This window comes from Aethina tumida, chromosome 5 (assembly GCF_024364675.1).
Source record: "Aethina tumida isolate Nest 87 chromosome 5, icAetTumi1.1, whole genome shotgun sequence".
Lineage (NCBI taxonomy): Eukaryota > Metazoa > Arthropoda > Insecta > Coleoptera > Nitidulidae > Aethina > Aethina tumida.
The window spans coordinates 27,784,803-27,801,575 of record NC_065439.1 but is presented as its reverse complement, the minus strand read 5'-3'; the positions used below and the strand labels follow the sequence as shown (position 1 = coordinate 27,801,575).

At 32.6% G+C, this 16,773-nt stretch overlaps 2 protein-coding genes across 4 annotated transcripts; one reads left to right on the top strand and one right to left on the bottom strand.

Annotated features, from left to right (window-relative positions):
* Position 1: 1 nt before the first annotated feature.
* Positions 2-8,103, bottom strand: LOC109604538 (midnolin homolog). Of its 3 annotated transcripts, none has more exons than XM_020021073.2 (6): positions 7,674-8,103; positions 7,524-7,611; positions 6,443-6,481; positions 3,688-4,111; positions 2,099-2,257; positions 2-1,991 (listed from the first exon to the last, which is right to left on the bottom strand). In XM_020021073.2, exons 1-6 carry the CDS (start codon positions 7,877-7,879, stop codon positions 1,720-1,722), a joined length of 1,188 nt encoding a protein of 395 aa, XP_019876632.1. In that variant the 5' UTR covers positions 7,880-8,103; the 3' UTR covers positions 2-1,719. The 3 variants fall into 3 exon arrangements, with proteins under 3 accessions (XP_019876632.1, XP_019876634.1, XP_019876633.1); XM_020021075.2 differs by having other exon boundaries at positions 2-1,952; XM_020021074.2 differs by lacking the exon at positions 6,443-6,481 and having other exon boundaries at positions 7,674-8,101.
* A 4,188-nt stretch (positions 8,104-12,291) lies between these two features.
* LOC109604531 (alpha-aminoadipic semialdehyde synthase, mitochondrial) lies at positions 12,292-16,765 on the top strand. The gene is made up of 7 exons (XM_020021066.2): positions 12,292-12,494; positions 13,716-14,202; positions 14,257-15,121; positions 15,174-15,595; positions 15,652-16,012; positions 16,069-16,376; positions 16,428-16,765. The coding sequence occupies exons 1-7, from the start codon at positions 12,438-12,440 to the stop codon at positions 16,718-16,720; spliced, it is 2,793 nt and encodes a 930-aa protein (XP_019876625.2). The 5' UTR covers positions 12,292-12,437; the 3' UTR covers positions 16,721-16,765.
* The last annotated feature ends 8 nt before the right edge of the window (positions 16,766-16,773 follow it).

The window sequence follows — 16,773 nt, the reverse complement described above, 5'->3', positions numbered from 1 at the left end:
ATATTTTTAAAAATACTTTATTGAACATAACTGATAATTTTTCTATGCCAATAATACGCAGAACAAAAACAAATAATTCAGCAACAAAACACGTGATAAACTTATTAGATTGCGTACTTTAAACCTAGGTATAAGTAAGGGGAAGAACTTAACTTTAATGTTATTATAATAAAGTAATTAAAACTGATAGAGTAAACAGGTAAGATGACAGCTAAAAACTGCTTACAGCTAATAAAACAAATGAGACATATCTTCAACAATTACTAAAGAAAAACAAATCACAGATGATATATAGGTCACGTCTAATGCATGGATAAAACTAACTGAAACCCAAAACAGATCCTGTTGTTAAAAGTAATAAAAATTCTGATGTTACAAAGAGTCTCATTGAAATTGTACGAAATTCGAGACGTTAATTTCTATCTAAAACTTATTAGATATATCAGAGACAAAATTCCAACAAAATAAACAATTATTACTGCTTTATTTGCCAAAACACAAAAATACACAACTAGGTATGAGTTGTTGTCTACAATTCATTGACCATGGACTACCACAGAAAAACTTCTGAAGTGTAAAGCTTTGATGTTGTTTTAATAGAAATGAAAATTACAAACGGCATCTTTGTAATTATCAATAGCCAACTCAACTATGGTCTTCCACAAAAGTAATTTCTGATCTGTAAATTTTTAATGATTTATTTTATAATATTCTTGTGTTTTGGCAAAAACAGCAGTAATCAAAAATGTATATCTTGTAGAGACTTATCCACTATTGAAGTCACCAATTTCAAATCATCTTTGAAATTTTGAATTAAACTCATGTAATACAAAATTCAATGACACAAATTGTAAGGTGAACAATTTGAAGCTATGTCACATAAAATGAATCTACAATGTTCAGAATTGGTGTTATAGGTTACAGGTTCAACAAGTCAGATTTAATACATTTTTGCAAGAAATAATACAACAAAACTTGAAATCAATTTTGTTGCACATTCCAGAGGTGTAATATTTGAGATAAAATCCCTGAATATTGAAGCAAAACGGTTCGGAAACTCTTTAAACAATAACTATGTACAAAAATTTCTGTAGGTTCACAAATATATCTACAAATAAAAAATAATGTCCTGAACTAATCCTTAAGAAAATTTGCACTATGGGTCACTTATGTAAATTATATTGCATGTGGCCTATTCACAGGTACAAGCACTTTGAATTACGTTTCATTATATTAAAAAATGCTTTGGAAGGGCTTGTGTCAGTTCAAAATAGGAACATAAAATCGTATTATTATAAGAAACGTCAATAATGTATGCAGTCTTTTCGCGAAATCAGTAATAGCAAAGTGTGTACTGTGGGAATACGAACCGAATTAATCATATTAGGCGCCTCGAGAGAACTGAACTGGCATTTTTACATCTGTAAGGTCATTGATAAAGATTCAATCAGCACAAAAACTTTACGATCGGGAAAACAAATTACATACTACTAATAATAACTGGTTATGTGCCGAAATTGCTTATAAACAAGCAAATCTCCGACCATACAGATCGTAAACGTTTAATTATTACTACTCCATTATGCGCCGGAGTCTCCCAAGGCGCCGCTATGTGAACAGCCTTTGCGCATTATTCTGGGTGGGCGACGGTGTTCGTGGGGGATCGGGTGTGGGTGTCCTGTGTGCCTCTCTATGTACAGTAAGGGGGACGTTCGCCCTTCACGCCGTCACGGTGTCAGAATCGGCCTGGGGCGTCGGTAAGGCGTACGGTTTCTGTTTGCGTTGACGGCGCCTCTCCCTCTTCTGTCCCATCACCAGACGCAGCTGTTCCAGCTTGCCTCTCGTGCGTTGTGTGTGATCGTCGCTCGAGGACGTCGACGGGGCAGGTTCGCTCTCTTCCCGTGCGGACGACGTCGAGGAACTGGGATTTGTGGGTGGTTCCTCGGGTCGCACTGGAAGGTGACAAGTCGAGCTTTTAATTTTCGTTGAAACTGAGGAAAGGAAGCGTTCTATAAATAAACGGTGTCAAGGGTGCGGGGTCACGCTTCTCTCTGTCTCTTTTGAGTTTAGCGTTTGGAGGGAAATTATTTTGACGTACCTGTTCGGGTGACCCGCCGCAATTCGGGCACGGAACAAAGGAGATCATTTAGAATGTGTACGATTGTGGAGACGTCCCGTCGCGGCCGTCCTCTCGAGTCCTGTAGTCCTGGATTCAAGGCGCCGCTGAATGTTCCCGAGTATATGCTCTCACGTCGACCTACAACAAGACCCGAACAATATAGATTTGTATGACGGGGGTGAGGACGTAAGCGAGACGTGGACACTTTTAGACGTCACGGCTCGATCGATACGCACAACAATCCCAGGCCTGCAATTGTGATGGGACATGGTACTGCAAAGCGATGCCTTAGCAGTTCTGGGAGATGGAGGATTCTATTGGCAAAAAATTGCATAATTCTAGTAGATTACTGATATTGATGATGATTTTTGGAATAAACAAAAGAAAATAATTGTGCATAATTTTAGAATTATCAAGTAACAAAACCTGTTTTAATATTTATGCCAATGTAAAAATATTATGTCAAAATGTAGTAAAAACAGTTTAAGTTAAGTTAATAATTTACCTTCTTTGTTAACTGGATTAAGCAATTAATAATGTTTCACATTTTTCTATATGTAAAAATTATGTTCAATATCAATAATACACTAAACCAACTATTGATTCTGAATATCGATTTTTATATATAAAATGTTATGTAACGTAATTATTTATTACATCTAAAATCCTTCTTCATCTTATCCATATTCCTCCGAGGTTTTACAGACATTTCAGTTAGACCATCAATCTATCAAAATTTTTCGAAAAAAATTAATAAACCAAAAACTATTGGATTTAGATATATGACATAGTATATTTTATTTGCAATTAGATATAGAACATAAAAATCTATAAATATACAGGTTGTTTCATTGAAAATAATATATAAAAAATATATTATTTTATATATTTTTTTCTGTATAATTGTAATTTGTATTTCACTATGTTTTCTGTAATCACAACTGTTAATTATCCTGTTTTATTTTACTGATAGAATAGAAAAGTGACGATGCTTATGTATTTACATACTTCTAATTAATAATAAGTGTTACACACTTAGATCCTTGTTTAAAGAAAAAACATATAATTAATTGCTTTGTTCATTTTTTGCTCTCATTCAACTTCACACATTGATGAATGGAATTTAAATGTAAATGAAAATGTTTCATTTGTTTTAAATATCAACAAAAGGTAAACAGATTATAAATTAATTCAATTTTAAATTTAAATATATTATATGTGTTTTAGTATATTTAATTGAGTTGATTTTCTGGGCGAGTAAGATACAAATTAATTGATAACTTTAGCCCTAATACCGTTGTGTAGTGTCGATTATATTATCTGTATCCTTGGAACGTTATGTTGTTAATAACAACAATTAATTCAAAATCAGTTGTTTTCCTATGGAATTCAAATTCCAGACCCTAATTGTATTTATATATTTTGTTCCATTATCACAAATTATGTTCCGGTGTCGTGACATGTTGCCGCTTATAATTTATATTAAAAAACGCACTTCCAAGCGTCGACTTACTGCAAAACCTGATACCGGTCGCCTTGAAACGTCAATTAAAGCGTACCAAACTTACTTCTGCCACTCGGTCCGGAGAACACGTCCGCCGATAACCTTCGCAGCGTGTGCTGCAAATTCCTGCTCGCCTGCAACAGACTGGTCGTGTTCCTGGCCGAATGCGAGTCCGAGTTGCCGTCGTCCTGATGGTGCGGTCGCGGCTCTCTGTCCGCCATTCTTTGGTGTTGGTGCCCCACCGGATGGTTGTGGTGATGGTGATGGGTCTGGTGGTGGTCCTGCTGGTGCTGGTCGCGGCTCGACGACGGGGCGGACGAGGACGAGGCGGCGGCCGCGACCGACGACAGCTGCAACTGGATGAGCATCATGTGATCGCCGAGGCGCATGCTCAGATTGAGGGGCGCCTTCCCGCACAGGAACTCGTTTACTTGGCTGTCGTTGAGGGATTCGAGGGCCTGCATTATGCCGTACTCAGGACGTGGCGTCTGAAATATGGGTCGGTTTCTTTAGAAGATGGGTAATGCATAAATGCATAAATATGTGCAAGTTGTATTTTTGACGGACTCTTTTTGTGTTTACGAATGCATTTAAATTTTTAAGATTGTCTTTCGTTTGATACGGTTTCTCTTAGATAAAATCCAAGACATTTACATACGTTATCTACACTTGCATATTTTGTTATGCTTATGCTGCACAATACCGTAAATAGTTGAGGATGATTTATTACTTATATTTAACGTCTAAATATTTTTATCATAAATAAAACTTAATGCATTACAAGAACACATCATAGATTAGCAATATACATTTGTAGAAGTAGAAGAGTGCATTACAATAGACGTTTTGTAGGCGTTTCTAGAGATTAAAAAAATTACAAATTAATTGAAATAGTTTTGAATATACAGAGGGTATAAAATAAAATAATAAACGAAAATTTTACAAGAAAATGGTTCGTTTTATTTTTAACTAGTGTATTGAGGCGTTGATTTGAAATTTTTATATCAATTATAACTTGACTTATATAACTGTTTTTGTAATTTATTCTGAACAAAATTGCATTTCCGGTTTCACCGGAAGTGACATTTTGGGACTTTATCCTATACCCTTATCTAAACCCAATACTTTTTGATATATATTTTATTTTTAAAAATTTTGATAGATTTTGATGCTGACCAACAAAAATGTAATGTTGTTAAATACAAAACAAATGACGTTATTACTGTAGTAATAATGGCTCATTATAGGATGGTTATTGATAAACGTGTATGTCAAGAATGAACCTCCCAGCATTAACACTGGTGGCGTTACAGACATTTTATTTAGACCACCAATATGTTGGTGCAAAAACGTAGTAAACTAACATTCGGTATAAAATTTGGAAATACTAATAATGACACCTTATAGGATGGTTATTGATTAAGCATTATCATTGGTGGCGTTACAGACATTTAATTTAGGGCGTCAATGTGTTAAAATTTTTAGAATAAAATTAATAATTAAAAAAGTATTGGGTTTAGGTATAGGATGTGGTATAGTAATTTCATTTGTCATTCCTCGTAGAATTTAAAAATATACAGGGTGTCCTACTAAAAATAAGTCAAATTATAATTGGTCTAAACAGTTCAGATCAATACCTTTTTCCAATTTTCATAAACTTATAATGAATAAGCTAGTTGGTTTACCCTGTATAATTTAAAGAGCTAGTCCATAATATAAAATGAATAATTAATATTTTATAAATCATCTATGACCTCGAACCCATACTGCATTTTATTTTATTTTTATTTTACTGTTACCAGTAAACATTAAAACAATTTTTGTTTTTCACTAGTTAAAAAATAAAATATATTACAAGAAACATCAGAGTACTTTTGATGGTTTTCAATAAAAATAAAACAAAAAATACAATACTGTATTAAACAAAAGTAAAATAAGGTTTATAAATTTTATCTTTAAATTATGTATCATTTTATAAAGGGTAGGTTGCCACTTGAGGTGGCGAATCCTTACCAAAACTTGTGTAATTAAAACTATGCTAACTTTGGTTTACGTGAAAGACTTTTGAAATTATAAACAACTTTACACCCAGCGTTAGTTACAGTTATTTATAGAACATTGTTACGGGAACACGTAAATAATTTGTAAATATTGTGAAGTGCAAATACTGGAATAAATAATAATTAGTTATAATTTTTTATAATAATATATGTATCTGTAATGAATAAAACCTTCAACGCATATATTCAAATTTCCGATAATTTTGATTTCCATGTACAAAATAAATTATCATGCTGTTATTAACAATAAGTGGGTACACAATTTTTAAAAATAGACACACTAATCAAGATATTCAAAAGAGGATTTTCTAAATATATGTTATTATTAGAACACAATGAAATATTTTGGGAACTTAATAACAGTAATGTTTCACAATATTTTGAAATAGATGACTATAGTGAAAGTACCGATCGTTTAAAACTAAAATTGACCTTTCATTATCACCATCCTGTCTACGAAATTAAGGGACATGGGCGTAGCTTACATTATCACAAAATAAATGGACTCAAACTTTCCATTGCTTCACTTTTCGAACTGCAAATAATCAGGATTGTTCTTCTTAACTATCAACAACAGTTTTAGTAGTTACTGGACTTTTTAGAGGTGTGAAATTTCCTAATCCCACAGACATTAATTATTATTTAATTCTTATTCAAATATTCGGAATTCAGATTATTTAAACATTTAAGTACTAATTATGTAAATCATTAACAACGCATATTTTATTTGTTTAATTCCTACTAAAATAATTAGCTTACCCGGCAGTGAATCCTAGATTTGTTAGAAATGTAACCACCCTAAATAAACAAAGTTACTAGATAATAAGCACATTACAAAATATATTCTATTATTTAAATTAAATTTGTTATTGCTAATACATATTATTTAATCATTTCTACTAATTACAATAAAACTAAACTACTTAATACGACTGTCAATGTTAAAGTTAATTATTTTAAGTATTTGCTTAGAATTAGTTTAAATTGTAATAATATAATTTTCTAATACATTTACAGTTACATATTTATGCATATTTAAAACAGCATGATTTTCAAATTTATTTTGAAGTGTTGTTATTAATTTTAATGTGAAGTTTATAGAAGTATGACAATGATAATCAGTTTTACTTGTACTTGATTTATTATTGAAAATAATATGTGTTGAGGATGATGCACAGTAAGGATTAATATTGATAGTTAATTATTCAACTCATTTACAACACAACAAAATGTTATTCATAAAAAATAGCACACTCATTCTACATTATTAATATGCAAAGTTTGGAAAACATTTGTATTTCACTGTAGTTTCACAATGCTTTGAATTACAAGGTATGTGACAACAAGACTACAAGTATTAAAAACTATTGTGCAATTTATGTTACAAGCATAAATATCCATTTTACGTATGTAAATGTTATCAATAAACATTAAGCATATCATTTTACCTTCAAAGTAGTTTTTCAACAATTTTACGAAAATCAATATTGATCAGAAGCTCGCGTAGCATTGTTTCACAACAAAAGTGATCATGGCGTTAATGTGTCGCTATGTCGGCCAATGTTTGATCAATCTCGAATTTTAATTAAACATTTATGGCACATACACCTTAATTAACGATCAATGTAAGGTTATGTCAACATATGACAACAGTTTTTGTACACCTATTTTTTACGGAACATCAAACTTTGGTCAGCGTGAACAAAAAAAAATAGTCCAAAGTAGAATCGGAGAACCGCACTCGGAATTTCGAATCCGCATTTGTTATTTAAATTAGGCCCAGACTACTAAATTAGGCGTCGCATGCGATTAAAATCCATAAAAAAAGACGATCGCTCACCATCAACCCCGTCTCGATGTTGGGCAGCAGGGTGATCCTGGATCCGTGCGAGATGCCGTGTTGCATCAGGTTGCCGTCCAACAGTTGCCTGAAACAACAAAAAAACGCAAGGAAATTACGGCTAACTGTAAAATCGTATCTGAAACCCACTTATCGCGGAACAGCAGGCTGATCCTGTCCCTGGGCAGTTTCAGTCTTTTCGAGACGAGTTTCTTGAGATTGTCGACGCTCACGTCGGGCTCGACGTTCAAGTAGAAATCGCCGCCGGTCGTGGGGCTCACATGCAGCGATATGTTCGGATGTTGGCCACACCCCTGGTTAATAGGGTTAGTGGTCGACTCCGAGGTCTGATCCATTGTCTTTTCGGCTGATATTGCGGACACTTGCACCCCTCGCAGGGACACACACTATCACACGCGACGACTGCAACTACCTCCGCAACGCACCGCGACGCACATTTTCCACACGTAACGCAATTTGGCTATAGCTGACCGAGAGGACCGAGAAAACAATTGTGTGGGTTACGGTACCGTAGACGACTTTTCTCGCTCGGGCTGTTTGACAGGCGGTGGCGTTCAAGCTACGACGACGTTGGCAGCACTGTGCAACAGATACGTACGGGGTCCGATCGATAGGTTCCGGGAAGTGGGGCCGGCTTGCGGTGACTCACCGTTCGCAAGAAAATTTTTATTACGACTGGGGGCTTCACTAGAACACTAGCAACTTGCGTCACTTTTGTAATGTTGGATAACGTTGGGTGTTCCTCTCATTACATGAGAGTATAATCTGGTATTGCAGCCGGACGTTAACTGTATATATATTTCTAAATTTTTCATGGAACAGAATTTGCAGGAGGGACTAGGTAATTCACTATTTTGAGGTATATTAATAGGTAGAAAAGTTGTATTTAAAACAAATAGAAAAACAACGAAACAATTGAAATCTTCAAAATAAATCTGCACAAGGAAGAAGATATATATTAACAGTACAACTTCATTAGAGTATACCTTAAATTTTAGTTTACCTATTTGTAAGTCTCTCTTACTTATAAATTAATTGTTACGAATATTCGTAACTTTAATGATATTATAATTATGTTTAGGATATATTCAATTGTTCAAATTGTTTATCATTTGTATAAATTTTGATAACTTGAACATAAAAAGTAACTATAGTTACAATACACGTGTTAACAATATCATTGATTAATTTAATCCTGTAATAATAATAGTAATATTATCAGTCTGATACATATCTTCTGCTTTGCATAAAAAAAATTCCAGTATGTCCACAATCACTATGAAAATATCATAAAAGATATAGAAGATTTAAATTTTCATATTATAAAAAAATAATAAAATAAAATTGGTTTTGTTGTTATAACAACCTTTAAAATAACTCAATAATCAAAAAAAAAAAAATTTCTTTATCCAACTCACGAATTTGACATTCAAATTTTCATATTACTTTCAATTTATAGGGTGGATAAGCTAATTTATTCATAAGATATAAATTTTAATTTAACTTGAACTACTTTTCTAATTTATTTTGAACAATATTTAAACTTACATATTCAAAGGGACGCCCTGTATATTTTGGATTTTTAAATTCTAGATGTAATTGTAAATAAAATGACTCTGTCCTATATCCGAACCAAATAGTTTTTCAGTTATTAATTTTTTTCAAAAAATTTTGACAGATTGATGGTCTAATTAAGATGTCTGCAAAGTCTCCAATTTTGTGGTTCATTTCAAGCATACACGTTTCTATCCTATGAGGAGCCATAATCAGTACGACCAAATTTTATACAGGTTTAATTTTGTGCATCTTAAAACATCAATAACTTTATTATTTTCAGTGGGCCACCACGTATGTTTAGCATAATTAAATTGAATATTAAAAACCCTTCGAATGGCACATTCAATGTACATAAAATGAATATTATTCAATAATTAAATAAATAAATAAAAACGTAAAAATAACGGTAGTGTGCCATGGATGGCATTTGTTTTGTATCTGACAACTAATAATTTTTTTTTACATTAAATTGTAGTTTGTATAGAAATTTTATTTATAAAAGTTATTTTTTATTTTTAATATTAATTGGCAAAATATTCATTCATATTTAGTAATCTTTAAGGGTTGTATTAAAACAAAAGTTATAGAAAGAGAAAGTAAAATTATAAATAATATTCACTCATCACCAAGAGCTTAATTTTATTTCGAGAGCATGATTGGTGATCTTTCTTAGTTTTCAGGTAATATAGGAAGATTCTGATATTAGAAAAGTATAAAAATAAATATTTAAAAGTTAGACATGAAGTTACTTATTCAGTAATTTTTTAAATAAGAATAATAATAACTAACAATGTTTTAAGTTTTTTTTAATATTATTTGGCAAATTATTTATTTTTGAGAAAGTAGACCAATATAAATTTCCTGGATTTATAGTAATCATTAAGGGTTGTATTAAAACAAAATTCATAGAAAGAGAAAGTAAAATTATAAATAATATTCACTTATCACCAAGAGCTTAATCTTTTTTCGATAACATGATTGGTGATCCTTCTTAGTTTTCAGGTAATATGGGAAGATTTTGATATTAGACAAGTTTTATATATTCACACAACAAGTGAAAACAAGTCACAGAAAGGGAAAGTAAAATTATAAATAGTATTCACACATCACTAAATCTTATTTCCAGAGCAAGATTGGTGATCCCTCCTTATGTTTTAAACAAAAGTAACATTTCTGATTACACTTTGTCACAAGGAGCAACTTAGTTATCATTGGAAAACGTCAAATTCTCTACAGGTTTGCCTGTTAAGTACATTCTTCTTTCCTAGTTCAGTTTACCAAACACAGATCCCCCGTACAACCCAAATCTTTTTTAGCAAACCTTTCTCTAATCCCTTCCCCCGTCGCAGTTCCCCAAAAACGTACATCAGACGCCGACCGTTGCATTTCGCAATTTCCTTTCAACCTTGCCAGTGCGTTTCCCCGACAAAATCGCTGGAAAGCTTGAAGGTGACGCTTTCTCTCGGGCAGCGGATCGACGCAACGGCACGTCGATGGGCGAAGCGGCCGAGCGACAAGCTCGACAAACGGAGGGACGGGAACGGTGCGGCGACATCGAGATAAAAATTTGACCACCCCATCGGCGACGACGACAGTCCGTGCCCAATTTTCTTTGTGTTTCGAAATGCGGTGGCACCGCACGCAGAACCGATGCGATGCGGCGTTCCAGCTACCGACGTCGCGATCACGTCCGCACGTTGCGTGGGAGTCGCTACAGGGTGTGGACCAAATTAAATCGATTATCGATAAAACAATTTCTCGATTATCGATCAAACGCGTCTTTCGATTAATTAATGATCCTTTAAATATATGCGTTGATAACATATATAATAAATAAATCTAATGATAGTTTATACTGTGAACTTTATTATTAAATATTTAAATAAACTCCTATGATTTTGATATTGAATAAATATGAACAATCATTTGAATATATTCATTTATTTATGAACATTTATTTTAATTTAAAAAATTTGCTTCAAGAATTGTCTTATAATATAGGATTATATATTAGTTATGTTTTAGTTAATTTCAATGGTCACATTTTTTTTATTTGTGACTAAGAATAAATAATAAATGATTTAATATATTTTGAATAAATTATAAATTATAAAACTGAAGTTCAGTTTTCATGATATTGAATTATTTATATTCATAACAACTAAAATTATTAAATTTATTTTTACATTTTTTTTAATATTTACTGTAAATAAATTATTTTTAATAGTCAAAGACTATTTGCTTGTAGATAGAAATAGAGTCTGAGATCCCCTCTCGTATGCAATCGGTGTACGCATTGTCTGTGATGTTGTTTGCATACCAAGAAGTCAGTGGGGAAGTACAGAATTAACTAACTCAGTCTGGATGCAAAATTCTGACATAAAAACAACTTGTATGTAAAAGTAATAAAAATTAATAAAACTTTATTAGAGATTTTTAATGAAAATATTTTAAATTAATTAACCTAAACAAATCTCGCCTATTTTATCTTAATTTATTTAAAATAATTGGAATATTATGGTGATAATATTTCAATATGTGTACCCTTAACAAACAACTCAAATCAATAATAAATATCAATTAAAATTTCCATTGAAAATAAGGTAAGTGAACATCCAAATACGTATTATCAAAAACTGACTTTAGTTTAAATTGGAAAATATAAAAAGTGATTTTAATTATAAAAAAAATTTGTCATAAAAGACTAACCCATTAAATACAATTTTAATTTTTTAAAATAAATTTACACATTTAGATAAATAATTATACTTAACAAAAAAATGTAAATTATTAATATAAAATAAACTCTATATAGTTTTCAATAATAAGTTATGTCATTAAGTGGTGGTCAATTCATATCATTTTTAAAATATATTTATTGCGAAAAACGAGTGTTACTCAATAAATAATCTGTTAATTAAGCAACAAATGTACATGTGTTCTAACAAACAAGAGTAATAATTACATTATTCAAATTTGATCCAACTCACAGATCAACTTTATCGGTTATAATGCAGAATTGGTAGATTAAAATAATTTTTAAAAAGTCTTCAATGGGTATTTTTCCACTACATCCAGTAAATGACAATCCTCCAAACGGGGGCTAGAGGTTAAGACTGATAAATAATTGTTTGGCAATACATCTCGGCTGACAGATAAAGATTTTTCAACCCGACTCAATTAGTTGATCTAAGATGTTATGCGTGTTCGGTGGTAATTTGAACAAGAGAGCAATTGTTTTTGGATTGAAAAAGAAACTGTCGAAAAAAATCAAATAAAGTGGACAAAATAGGAAAATTCAAGGGAATATTGTTGGGAATTTTAAAGAAATTCAAAATGCTGAACGCACAAAGGTTGCTGCTTAAAAATCCCTCTGTGGCATCTCGACCATATGTGAGTAATTAATATTAATTATTATTGGTATGTTCCAAAGTGATTGTAATTAAAAATTATTATGACTTTAAACCCAATAGTTTATGAGTTATATATTTTTTAAAAATTCTTTGAAACTGCCAATTTTGAAGATATAAAGTTTCTCCCCCTTCTATAGGAGCCATTATTCGTAAAAATTATATACAGGGTTAATTACGCTTAATTTTGTGTATCTTAAAACATCAATAAAATTGTTATTTTCACTATAAAAATTTCAAATCATTACCTTTTTCCTTTCTTTATATTCTGTAACTAATTCTAACTAATAAGTTAGGTGAATCACCCTGTATAAAAATAATTTTAATATATGAATGTGGTTAATAATGATATCAATGGATTTTCCAATGTGAATTAATATTTAATTAAATAGTTTTATCCACACATAATAAATAATCAAGTTAATTCAATACGTTATCCTTTTCTCCGTATTCTGTAACTAATTCTAACTAATAAGTTAGGTGAATCACCCTGTATAAAAATAATTTTAATATATGAATGTGGTTTATAATGATATCAATGGATTTTCCAGTGTGAATTAATATTTAAATTAAATAATTTTAACCACAAATAATAAATAATGAAATTAATGAAATAAATTATTATTGCAAAACAAAAATTTATACATACATATTAAGTCAAGGTTGAGTTATTTTTAAAATATGTGTGAAAATATTTTATTACAACAAATTAAATAATTTTTAAGGAAAACTTTTTATCAAAATAAATTTAAAAATTATATGATTTAGAAGGGATTAATATCAATTAACAATAAATGGTTGTTTTACAGTTATTTATAGTTTTATGTGTGGAAATCTTTGATAATGGTATTAATCAGTTTAATTATCACCAGTACATAAATAAACTATTATAAGGCAAATATTTACATACACTAGTTGCCGATTTATTTTTAATTACAAATGTTCTTTAATTACAACATAGTACTGATTGTGAATCTTGTTCAATTATTATTTTAAGTAAATATTTAAGATACACATGCATTGTTATATAAATTATCTAAAGTATTTGGCACAAAAGTTGGATCCAAACGTTTCATTTAGGTCAATTAACTGAGCTTACTATTAATATACATCTCAAAAATGATTGCACATATTCATATTAACAAAATTCTTAATGAAACTTAATTGTGTTAGTTCAGTTTTCAACAAAAAATAATTTATTCAGGCTACAAAAAAGATAATCGCAATCAGACGCGAGGATCAAAGCGTCTGGGAAAGGAGGGCCCCATTTTCTCCCACCCATGTCCGGAAACTGGTGAAGCGAGGAGTCAAAGTTATTGTCCAACCCAGCAACCGAAGAGCTTATCCGATGCAAGCTTATTTAAACGCTGGGGCTTTAGTCCAGGAGGACATTTCCGAAGCAAACATTATATTTGGAGTCAAGCAAGTCCCTATAGAGTTGCTCATACCGAACAAAACCTACTGCATGTTTTCGCACACCATCAAAGCCCAAGAATCGAATATGCCTCTTTTGGATGCCATTCTGGAAAAAAATATTCGACTGATTGATTATGAGAAACTCATGGATGAAAAGGGACAGAGAGTTGTGGCGTTCGGAAAGATGGCTGGAATCGCGGGAATGGTTAATATTTTGCATGGAATGGGACTGAGACTTTTGGCTTTAGGTCATCACACACCTTTTATGCACATAGGTAACCTTAAATATCCATACAATTTATTCTTAGTTTATAATTAAAACATTTTAGGCCCCGCCCATAACTACAGAAACTCTTCAATGGCCAGACAGGCCGTAAGAGATGCTGGGTACGAGATATCTTTGGGTTTGATGCCAAAATCCATCGGACCTTTAACATACGTATTCACAGGGTCCGGTAACGTTTCTCAGGGCTCTCAGGAAGTATTTCAAGAGTTACCACATGAGTATGTGACACCAGAAACCTTAAAGAAGGCTGCGGAACATGGCAGCTTGAACAAGGTATACGGTTGTGAAATTAGACGAAAAGATTACTTAGAACGAGCTGATGGTGGTGGATACGATCCAGTTGAGTATGAGGAACATCCTGAACGTTACATATCAACCTTCAACAAGAAGATTGCGCCATATGCATCAGTTATTGTCAATGGAATATATTGGGCTGTCAATAGTCCAAAGTTATTAACAATTCCTGATGCAAAACATTTGTTAAGACCTGTACATGCACCTTGGTTACCAACCTCAGTGGGAGCACCAGCATTACCACACCGAATGTTGGCAATTTGCGACATATCAGCAGACCCGGGCGGTTCTATTGAATTTATGAATGAATGCACCACCATTGATACACCATTTTGTTTGTATGATGCAGACAGAAATAAAGATACTAAATCCTTCAACGGTCCTGGAGTATTAGTATGCAGTATTGACAATATGCCCACACAAATACCAAGAGAAAGTACCGATTTCTTTGGAGACCTTCTCCTACCCTATAGTTACGATATTTTGAAATCTGATGCTACTCAACCTTTGGAAAGTCATAGTTTTTGTCCAAGTGTTTCAGGGGCAATTATTGCCAGTAATGGAAAGTTAACAACGAATTATGAATATATCCAAGACCTCAGGAAAGCAGCGATGTATGTTATTTAAATTATTTACTTTAAAATTATTACAATAATTTTATTCTAGAAAAAGCAGGCACAAGTGTGCAGGAACTGATGTTGCAAGGGAAAAGAACGTGGTTATTTTAGGTGCAGGTCGAGTGGCAGCGCCTTTGGTCGAATATCTTAACCGCGACAAATCTGTTGGTATCACAGTTGCTTGCGAGAAAAGAGAATTAGGTGATCAATTGGCACATCAATTCCCGGGCATTGAAAGTGCCTATCTAAACGCTGCCGATAATCCATCATCCCTAAATGACTTAGTAAAGAGGGCGGACGTTGTCGTATCCATTTTACCAGCCAATTTGCATCCTATTGTTGCCAAGGCTTGTATTGATGAGAAAAAGCACATGGTAACCGCCAGTTACATGAGTCCTGAAGTAAGAAGCTTCAACAAAGAAGCGTTGGATGCTGGTGTAACGATATTAAATGAAGTGGGGCTGGATCCAGGTCACTTCATTATTCTTTTCTGAGTGCTAAATAAGTAACACTGTTGATTATTGCAGGTATTGATCATTTATTGGCCTTAGAATGCATCCAAGAAGCCAAAGCGATGGGTGGTCGCATAACTTCGTTTGAATCATTTTGCGGAGGTCTTCCAGCACCAGAGTTTAGTGACAATCCATTAAGATACAAGTTTTCTTGGTCTCCCCGTGGCGCCTTAGCTAATACAGTATCCTCAGCGAGGTATTTGAGAAAAGGACAAATTGTTGAAATAAAACAAGGCGGTGATTTGATGCAAGCCACCAAATCTCTGGATTTCCTTCCTGGCTTTAATTTGGAAGGTTTTCCTAACAGAGATAGTACTGTATATGCCAAGTATTATGGAATTGAAGATGCTACAACAGTATTAAGGGGCACCATAAGGTGAAATTTATCTTACCAGTAGGAACAATTTGTATTTTAAAGGATAAATATTTTAGATACAATGGTTTTGCAAATGCTGCAAGACATCTCCAATATTTAGGTCTTCTAGATTCAGAACCTCATCCAAGCTTGCATCAGCAAGGTCCAGAAATTACTTGGAGGCAATTGATTTGTAACCTGATTAGTGTAGAAGATGTGAACATTCTTTATGACAACTTGAAGGCGAAGATAATAGAAAGAACTGGATCCGAAACTTCTGTTGAAGTTCTTGAAGAATTGGGATTGTTGGATGAAAAAACTATTGAGAAATGTGGAAATCCATTGGAAACCCTGGCCCACTATTTGTCTGTTAAACTTGCATTAGGTAATTTAAAAAAGTAAGTTATTTTTATATCGTACATGTTTTATATTTTAGAGAAAAATGAACGAGATATTATAATACTTCGTCATGAGATTGGTATAAACTGGCCTGATAATAAAAAGGAGACTCGTGGAGTTAATCTTGTTGTTTATGGAGATGTCAATGGGTATTCTGCAATGGCAAAGACTGTAGGGTATCCAGCAGCTATTGCCACCAAAATGATTTTGGATGGTGAAATTCAAGAGAGAGGCTGCATATTGCCATTTGCTACAGAAATCTACAGACCCATTTTGCAAAGGTTAAGAGCTGAGGGCCTTTACAGCACTGAAACTTCAAAATTTTTCTGAACAGCAGAAAATAATATTATAAATCTTTCATTATTTCTCATTATTGTATAATC